Source organism: Oncorhynchus keta, chromosome 23 (assembly GCF_023373465.1).
Source record: "Oncorhynchus keta strain PuntledgeMale-10-30-2019 chromosome 23, Oket_V2, whole genome shotgun sequence".
Taxonomy (NCBI): domain Eukaryota; kingdom Metazoa; phylum Chordata; class Actinopteri; order Salmoniformes; family Salmonidae; genus Oncorhynchus; species Oncorhynchus keta.
Window position 1 is genome coordinate 5,905,768 of NC_068443.1, and position 10,282 is coordinate 5,916,049.

The 10,282-nt window shown below is 46.6% G+C and overlaps 1 protein-coding gene and 1 long non-coding RNA gene across 15 annotated transcripts; both read left to right on the forward strand.

The window, feature by feature from the left end:
• LOC127910914 (uncharacterized) lies at window positions 1-1,427 on the forward strand. 14 transcript variants are annotated; one of them, XR_008076744.1, is made up of 5 exons: window positions 6-68; window positions 126-467; window positions 730-900; window positions 952-1,122; window positions 1,172-1,427. It is a non-coding gene; the product is annotated as an uncharacterized LOC127910914 (long non-coding RNA). The 14 variants fall into 14 exon arrangements; XR_008076734.1 differs by having other exon boundaries at window positions 1-467; XR_008076740.1 differs by having other exon boundaries at window positions 1-467; window positions 1,229-1,427.
• A 3,472-nt stretch (window positions 1,428-4,899) lies between these two features.
• Window positions 4,900-9,214, forward strand: LOC127911132 (S-antigen protein-like). The gene is made up of 3 exons (XM_052477395.1): window positions 4,900-5,580; window positions 5,627-6,163; window positions 8,978-9,214. Exons 1-3 carry the CDS (start codon window positions 4,900-4,902, stop codon window positions 9,212-9,214), a joined length of 1,455 nt encoding a protein of 484 aa, XP_052333355.1.
• The last annotated feature ends 1,068 nt before the right edge of the window (window positions 9,215-10,282 follow it).

A 10,282-nucleotide genomic window follows, 5' to 3' on the forward strand; every position in this document is an offset into this window, starting at 1 on the left:
TCGTGAGACAGGTTAGTTCTATCCTACTGATGATGTGTTGTTGCTGGGATTAGACCGTCGTGAGACAGGTTAGTTCTATCCTACTGATGATGTGTTGTTGCTGGGTTTAGACCGTCGTGAGACAGGTTAGTTCTATCCTACTGATGATGTGTTGTTGCTGGGTTTAGACCGTCGTGAGACAGGTTAGTTCTATCCTACTGATGATGTGTTGTTGCTGGGATTAGACCGTCGTGAGACAGGTTAGTTCTATCCTACTGATGATGTGTTGTTGCTGGGTTTAGACCGTCGTGAGACAGGTTAGTTCTATCCTACTGATGATGTGTTGTTGCTGGGTTTAGACCGTCGTGAGACAGGTTAGTTCTATCCTACTGATGATGTGTTGTTGCTGGGTTTAGACCGTCGTGAGACAGGTTAGTTCTATCCTACTGATGATGTGTTGTTGCTGGGATTAGACCGTCGTGAGACAGGTTAGTTCTATCCTACTGATGATGTGTTGTTGCTGGGTTTAGACCGTCGTGAGACAGGAGATTGATGATGTGTTGTTGCTGGGATTAGACCGTTGAGACAGGTTAGTTCTATCCTACTGATGATGTGTTGTTGCTGGGATTAGGGTTTAGTTCTATCCTACGTTGCGTGAGACAGGTTAGTTCTATCCTACTGATGATGTGTTGTTGCTGGGTTTTCTGAGACAGGTTAGTTCTATCCTACTGATGATGTTTGTTGAGACAGGTTAGTTCTATCCTACTGATGATGTGTTGTTGCTGGGTTTAGACCGTCGTGAGACAGGTTAGTTCTATCCTACTGATGATGTGTTGTTGCTGGGTTTAGACCGTCGTGAGACAGGTTAGTTCTATCCTACTGATGATGTGTTGTTGCTGGGTTTAGACCGTCGTGAGACAGGTTAGTTCTATCCTACTGATGATGTGTTGTTGCTGGGATTTCGTGAGACAGGTTAGTTCTATCCTACTGATGATGTGTTGTTGCTGGGTTTAGACCGTCGTGAGACAGGTTAGTTCTATCCTACTGATGATGTGTTGTTGCTGGGATTAGACCGTCGTGAGACAGGTTAGTTCTATCCTACTGATGATGTGTTGTTGCTGGGATTAGACAGTCGTGAGACAGGTTAGTTCTATCCTACTGATGATGTGTTGTTGCGACCGTCGTGAGACAGGTTAGTTCTATCCTACTGATGATGTGTTGTTGCTGGGTTTAGACCGTCGTGAGACAGGTTAGTTCTATCCTACTGATGATGTGTTGTTGCTGGGTTTAGACCGTCGTGAGACAGGTTAGTTCTATCCTACTGATGATGTGTTGTTGCTGGGATTAGACCGTCGTGAGACAGGTTAGTTCTATCCTACTGATGATGTGTTGTTGCTGGGTTTAGACCGTCGTGAGACAGGTTAGTTCTATCCTACTGATGACGTGTTGTTGCAATAGTAATCCTAGTAGTAATTTAGCCACAAGAGCATTAGTGAGGTCGGGCGCCGATGTTGGGCGATTAGACCTGGCTCACAGTCGGCGTTCTAATTCATCCCAAAGGGGTTTGATGTGGTTGAGGTCAAGGCTCTGTGTAGGTCAGTCAAGTTCTTCCACACCGATCTCGACAAACCATTTCTGTATGGACCTCACTTTGTGCACGGGGTCATTGTCATGCTGAAACAGGAAAGGGCCTTCCCCAAACTGCTGCCACAAAGTTGGAAGCACAGAAGGGAATAGAATGTCATTGTGTGCTGTAGCGTTAAGATGTCCCTTCACTGGAACTAAGGGGCCCGAACCATGAACAACAGCCCCAGACCATTATTCCTCATCCACCAAACTTTACAGTTGGCACTATGCATTCCGATTGGTAGTGTTCTCCTGGCATCCGCCAAACCCGATTAGTCCATCAGATTAGTCACTCCAGCGAAGGCGTTTTCATTGCTCCAGAGTCTAATGGAGACGGCTTGGTTGTGTGCTTGATTTTATACATCTGTTAACAACGTGTGTGTCTGCAGTAGCCACTCATTTGAAGGGGTGTCCACATACACTTCATATGCAAACTGTATATTAGGAGTACGTTGTTGTTTTTACTCTCTCTGTAGGACACTGGTGGACTGTCAGCTCTCAGACCTTTGTGATGAGGATGACATTGTAGACATGCCACTTGTGCACCAGACAGTCAATAGAAGCTGTCCCCACGGCGTCAAGGACAGACAATGGCTGGAGAGACAAGACAACAGTGTTTCCGCTGCAGTCATTTAGCTGTGGTGCTGCGCCAAGGCAAAATCCTGTCATGTCATTTGAAAGGGCTGTTTCTCAGCTTACAAAGTACGTATCATGTTTTCATATATAGCTTGACACCAGCAAACTTTGTGCATTATTGCCAGCAGAGCTCATGCTCTTTCAGCCAGTTTTGGGAAATCCTGCCAGTGATGCAACAATGCCAACATGTTGATTTCCATTTCCAGTTGGCTTCTGTTCTAAAGCCTACTGTTTCCTTTCCCTTTAACTTTAGATAGGTCTGTTATAGAGACCTACAGAATTAACTGGTTCTGTTCCTTTATGACATCACTGAGGAACACGAAGTGGACTGATTCTGTTCCTTTATGACATCACTGAGGAACACGAAGTGGACTGATTCTGTTCCTTTATGACATCACTGAGGAACACGAAGTGGACTGATTCTGTTCCTTTATGGCATCACTGAGGAATACGAAGTGGACTGATTCTGTTCCTTTATGACATCACTGAGGAACATGAAGTGGACTGATTCTGTTCCTTTATGACATCACTGAGGAATACGAAGTGGACTGATTCTGTTCCTTTATGACATCACTGAGGAATACGAAGTGGACTGATTCTGTTCCTTTATGGCATCACTGAGGAACACGAAGTGGACTGATTCTGTTCCTTTATGACATCACTGAGGAATACGAAGTGGACTGATTCTGTTCCTTTATGACATCACTGAGGAACACGAAGTGGACTGATTCTGTTCCTTTATGACATCACTGAGGAACACGAAGTGGACTGATTCTGTTCCTTTATGACATCACTGAGGAACACGAAGTGGGGAGTAAACGACGGTAAAAGATGGCATCAATTCTCCATCCAACGTAGTGCACACTACTGACTCTCCATCCAACGTAGTGCACACGACTGATTCTCCATCCAACGTAGTGCACACTACTGATTCTCCATCCAACGTAGTGCACATGACTGATTCTCCATCCAACGTAGTGCACACTACTGATTCTCCATCCAACGTAGTGCACACGACTGATTCTCCATCCAACGTAGTGCACACTACTGATTCTCCATCCAACGTAGTGCACACGACTGATTCTCCATCCAATGTAGTGCACACGACTGACTCTCCATCCAATGTAGTACACACTATTGATTCTCCATCCAATGTAGTGCACTAGTGATTGTCCATCCAATGTAGTGTACTACTGATTCTCCATCCAATGTTGTACACACTATTGATTCTCCATCCAATGTAGTCCACACTACTGATTCTCCATCCAATGTCGTCCACACTACTGATTCTCCATCCAATGTAGTGCACACTATTGATTCTCCATCCAATGTAGTCCACACTACTGATTCTCCATCCAATGTAGTCCACACTACTGATTCTCCATCCAATGTAGTGCACACTATTGATTCTCCATCCAATGTAGTCCACACTACTGATTCTCCATCCAATGTAGTCCACACTACTGATTCTCCATCCAATGTAGTCCACACTACTGATTCTCCATCCAATGTAGTCCACACTACTGATTCTCCATCCAATGTAGTCCACACTATTGATTCTCCATCCAATGTAGTCCACACTACTGATTCTCCATCCAATGTAGTCCACACTACTGATTCTCCATCCAATGTAGTCCACACTACTGATTCTCCATCCAATGTAGTCCACACTACTGATTCTCCATCCAATGTAGTCCACACTACTGATTCTCCATCCAATGTAGTGCACACTATTGATTCTCCATCCAATGTAGTCCACACTACTGATTCTCCATCCAATGTAGTCCACACTATTGATTCTCCATCCAATGTAGTCCACACTATTGATTCTCCATCCAATGTAGTCCACACTACTGATTCTCCATCCAATGTAGTCCACACTACTGATTCTCCATCCAATGTAGTCCACACTACTGATTCTCCATCCAATGTAGTCCACACTACTGATTCTCCATCCAATGTAGTCCACACTACTGATTCTCCATCCAACGTAGTGTACTACTGATTCTCCATCCAATGTAGTCCACACTATTGATTCTCCATCCAACGTAGTGCACACTACTGATTCTCCATCCAACGTAGTGCACACTACTTATTCTCCATCCAACGTAGTGCACACTACTGATTCTCCATCCAATGTAGTGCACACTACTGATTCTCCATCCAATGTAGTGCACACTACTGATTCTCCATCCAATGTAGTGCACACTACTGATTATCCATGCAGTGTAGGCTGCTATGTAGTAAAACCTAGTATGACATGCTTTAAATGATGATACTAAATAAGGAATATAAGCATTTGAGACGTAGTCAAGTCTCCCAGAATACACCATTCCCCTAGAGAGAGAGAGCATAGCAACAGTGCCAGCTATGTAGAAAGAGCGAGAGGGGGGAGAGAGGGAGAGGCAGAGAGTTTACACAGAGTGGCTATGAGATCAGATGGGAGGCAGATACAGATGGCGTGAAACAGATGTGGTGATGATGGGGGGATACACACACAAACACAACGTCCACATCGACACATGCACACACATACCAGCTTCACTCGATCATCTCCATCTCGGTCCAATCCACATACTATCTCTGGCTGAGCCAGTCGCTGAATCACCATTAATGGGACATTAGGAGGACAAGCTGCAGGAAGCTGGGGAAGACGAGATGCAGGAAGCTGGGGAAGACGAGCTGCAGGAAGCTGGGGAAAACGAGCTGCCGGAAGCTGGGGAAGACGAGACGCAGGAAGCTGGGGAAGACAAGCTGCCGGAAGCTGGGGAAGACGAGACGCAGGAAGCTGGGGAAGACGAGACGCCGGAAGCTGGGGAAGACGAGACGCAGGAAGCTGGGGAAGACGAGACGCAGGAAGCTGGGGAAGACGAGACGCAGGAAGCTGGGGAAGACGAGACGCAGGAAGCTGGGCAAGACGAGACGCAGGAAGCTGGGGAGGACAAGCTGCAGGAAGCTGGGGAAGACGAGATGCAGGTATCTGGGGAAGACGAGCTGCAGGAAGCTGGGGAAGACGAGCTGCAGGAAGCTGGGGAAGACGAGCTGCAGGAAGCTGGGGAAGACGAGCTGCAGGAAGCTGGGGAAGACGAGCTGCAGGAAGCTGGGGAAGACGAGATGCAGGAAGCTGGGGAGGACAAGCTGCAGGAAGCTGGGGAAGACGAGATGCAGGAAGCTGGGGAGGACAAGCTGCAGGAAGCTGGGGAGGACAAGCTGCAGGAAGCTGGGGAAGACGAGATGCAGGAAGCTGGGGAAGACGAGATGCAGGAAGCTGGGGAGGACAAGCTGCAGGAAGCTGGGGAAGACGAGATGCAGGAAGCTGGGGAAGACGAGCTGCAGGAAGCTGGGGAAGACGAGCTGCAGGAAGCTGGGGAAAACGAGACTGCAGGAAGCTGGGGAAGACGAGACGCAGGAAGCTGGGGAAGACAAGCTGCAGGAAGCTGGGGAAGACGAGACGCCGGAAGCTGGGGAAGACGAGACGCAGGAAGCTGGGGAAGACGAGATGCAGGAAGCTGGGGAAGACGAGATGCAGGAAGCTGGGGAAGACGAGATGCAGGAAGCTGGGGAGGACAAGCTGCAGGAAGCTGGGGAAGACGAGATGCAGGAAGCTGGGGAAGACGAGCTGCAGGAAGCTGGGGAAGACGAGCTGCAGGAAGCTGGGGAAGACGAGCTGCAGGAAGCTGGGGAAGACGAGCTGCAGGAAGCTGGGGAAGACGAGACGCAGGAAGCTGGGGAAGACGAGATGCAGGAAGCTGGGGAGGACAAGCTGCAGGAAGCTGGGGAAGACGAGATGCAGGAAGCTGGGGAAGACGAGATGCAGGAAGCTGGGGAAGACGAGATGCAGGAAGCTGGGGAGGACAAGCTGCAGGAAGCTGGGGGAGACGAGATGCAGGAAGCTGGGGAAGACGCCAACAGGTACTTCACAGTATTTCTATTTAATTTTTTTCTAACACATTTGATAAACAGGGCAAGATAGAAATTGGCCTATAACAGTTAGGATCAGCTTGATCTCCCCCTGTAAATTAAGGACTGTGGCTGCGTTCCAAGCACCTGGAACCTTCCCAGAAATGAGATGGGCTCTGTGATAATAGGGGGCTGCAAACGTATAGAAGTTTAGAATCTAAAACATCTGACCCAGATTTTTTTTTTTTTCAGGTCAAAATTATTAAGGAGCTCCTTTAGCACCTCAGACTCAGTGACAGCCTGTAGGGAGAACCTGTGTAGGGGGGGGATCAGGGCTAGTCGCATTAGAAGGAGTGGGAGATGATGAACTGTTGGATGGATGCCAACACTTTGATCCACGGAGTCAACGTGGTGATTGTAGAGCTCAGCCATGTGCTCCCTGTCAGTAACAACATCATCAAAATTGACTCGAGGTTTAAAAATCCTTCTATAACCCGTCTCCTCCCCTTCATCTACACTGATTGAAGTGGATTTAACAAGTGACATCATTAAGGGATCATAGCTTTCACCTGGTCAGTCTGTCATGGAAAGAGCCGGTGTTCCTAATGTTTTGTACACTCAGTGTATATGGAAGTACTTTAGTGCCAAAAAAAGTGTTAAATATGGGCCAATATTTGTAAAAAAATAAATAATAATAATTATAATAATAAATTAAATTGAATTAAAAATGACATCTCTCAGACATAGGACAAACACTTCAGAACAAATGTTATTTTTATGTATTCCTTGACTGTGTGTTTTGCCATGTATCAATCGGTTATTCAATGCATTTCTATGGACTAACAGCAGTAAAGCAAAATTATATGTTTTATCAATTATTGTGAATATAATAACGAGATGCAGGTCGTTATTGCGTTGGAGTAGTTAACTGTAAGGTTGCAAGATTGGGTCCCCCGAGCTGACAAGGTGGAAATTCTGTCGTTCTGCCCCTGAACGAGGCAGTTAACCCACTGTTCCTAGGCCGTCATTGAAAATAAGAATGTGTTCTTAACTGACTTGCCTAGTTAAATTAAAAATATTAAAAATAATAATAATAAATAAATAAAAATACATGTTGTTTTTTTTGTTTTTGTTTTAATAGGCAAATCGGCGCCCAAAAATACCGATTTCCAATTGTTATGAAAACTTGAAATCGGCCGTTCCGATTACTCGGTCGTCCTCCCCTGGTTAGCTTCATTGAAACCCAGCCCCGGGCTCTTAGATCTTAGGGAGTTAATGAAGCCAACGGTTGTCCCCAAAATGGCACCCTTTTCCCCCCCAGAGTCCATAGCGATACACTGAACCTTAAATGGCCAGTAACTGCATCCCCCAGCTCTATGGGCCCTGGTAAAAAAGCAGTGCACTATAAAAAAAATGGAACAGGGTGCCATTTTGGACTCAACTTATCCCATCATGCCTTTATGTTAACACAAGAAACACTAAAGCGGTCATTTTGACTGCTCATTCATTAATACATATTATTACTCTGCCACCCCCCTCCCCCTCCCCCTCCGTCCTTGACTTTTCCTATACAAGTCTATATAACACACTGCAGTTAGAGTCGTAATTCCACACATGGAACTGGAGCCATAACCACTTTTAGGAGGGCATGTCATTATTTGAATAGTTTACCCCATTGCCCCTCCTCCCTACAGTAGGGCCTGCTCCGCTCATTCTCCCTACAGTAGGGCCTGCTCCGCTCATTCTCCCGACAGTAGGGCCTGCTCCGCTCATTCTCCCTACAGTAGGGCCTGCTCCGCTCATTCTCCCTACAGTAGGGCCTGCTCCGCTCATTCTCCCTACAGTAGGGCCTGCTCCGCTCATTCCGCTCATTCTCCCTACAATAGGGCCTGCTCCGCTCATTCTCCCTACAATAGGGCCTGCTCCGCTCATTCTCCCTACAATAGGGCCTGCTCCGCTCATTCTCCCTACAGTAGGGCCTGCTCCGCTCATTCTCCCGACAGTAGGGCCTGCTCCGCTCATTCTCCCTACAGTAGGGCCTGCTCCGCTCATTCTCCCTACAGTAGGGCCTGCTCCGCTCATTCTCCCTACAGTAGGGCCTGCTCCGCTCATTCTCCCTACAGTAGGGCCTGCTCCGCTCATTCTCCCTACAGTAGGGCCTGCTCCGCTCATTCTCCCTACAGTAGGGCCTGCTCCGCTCATTCTCCCTACAGTAGGGCCCTACAGTAGGGCCTGCTCCGCTCATTCTCCCTACAGTAGGGCCTGCTCCGCTCATTCTCCCTACAGTAGGGCCTGCTCCGCTCATTCTCCCTCCAGTAGGGCCTGCTCCGCTCATTCTCCCTCCAGTAGGGCCTGCTCCGCTCATTCTCCCAACAGTCGAGCCTGCTCCGCTCATTCTCCCTACAGTCGAGCCTGCTCCGCTCATTCTCCCAACAGTCGAGCCTGCTCCGCTCATTCTCCCTACAGTCGGGCCTGCTCCGCTCATTCTCCCTACAGTAGGGCCTGCTCCGCTCATTCTCCCGACAGTAGGGCCTGCTCCGCTCATTCTCCCGACAATGGAAGGAGCAATGGCCAACTGATAATCACCCTGATAATTGCCATGGAAACTGAACCTAAACTGAACCAAAACTAATTTCACACATATAAACAACAGATTAAATAAACGGAGTAGAGTATTATGGGGGAGAAAGGGGAGGATGGGTGAGTTGATGAGTGAGGGGAAGCGAATGATATATAATTATGTCATCACCCATTGTGAATGAAGAACAGAGAGGAACATTCTTTTGTATTGGTATATTCTAATTATATTCTCTACATGGTATGTACTCTCTATCAGACCACCAAATCCAAGCAGTCTTATCAGTCTACTCTGACCTACTTGAGAGAACACAGTGTAATTTACAATGACAAGAGGACCAAGACGAATGGATGCACACGCTGTGTTAGCGCTGCTACACGATATGAAGGAAAAACCTCTCAGATGGAAGAAATGAATCATGACGTCTCTGATGATTCTTCTTCTGATTCTGAGCCTCATCCTGAACCTTCACCTCTGAGGCCTGAGAGCAAATAATACATAACGTTGTGGACTGAGCAGTTGCCCGCGCCAACCGCCAAATGAAACGGTGAGACGGGAGAGAGGAAGGGACGGCACCTTGATCTACACCGGGCAGCAGATGACCGAGTGTCGGACAATGAAGCTTGTGGAACCTTACATTGGCAAGGGGACAAATGTCACCGTGGACAAATTCTTCACTTCACTGCCATTGGACGAACAAGTTGCATGCAAAGAACATATTTCTGGCAACTGCTCAGTCCATACTGTTATGTATTTTTGTGTGGGTTTTCCTATGGCAAAATAATCCTAATGTTTTCAACTCTATTCCGCACAAAGGGGAGGAGACAGGTGGCCAGATGCACAAAGAACAATAACCCAAGACACCTGTGTCACCTGAAAGTGACGTGTTTGTGGGAAGAAGTGTGTGTCAAATCTTCACCACATTCATTTGCTTGTGTGGCATGTGAGGCGTAAGCGCTAAATGAAATCCGACTGAGAACGCTGCCCATGTAAGAATGAGCTGGAATCATTTGATCGCGTGTTTTACTGACTGTGTGTTTTTGTGGTTAGGTTATTTTGTAAAGAAATATACATATATATTTATAATATAAATAAGCTGATACCGTGTTCTAATACATATGGTTTCTGTGTCATAGTGGTAACAAAGGCACTTTACGAATAACATTAATTGAAAAGTTGAATTGGGTTTCTTTTTAATGAGGTTTTGTTTTTAATGTACATTTGGAAATGATTCAGACCCCTCAGCTTTTTCCACATTTTGTTTCATTACAGCCTTATTCTAAAAATGATTAAATGTTTTTTTTTGCCCCCTCATCGATCTACACACAATACCCCATAATGACATCACAATACCCCATAATGACATCACAATACCCCATAATGACATCACAATACCCCATAATGACATCACAGTGACGGTCTACCAAAAGGCCTCGTGGGGACGGGGTACAAAATATATATATATTTGTTTTATTTTTTGTCCCCGCAAGAGGCCTTTTGGTAGACCGTCATTGTAAATAAGAATTTGATCTTAAATGACTTGCCTGGTTAAATAAAGGTTAA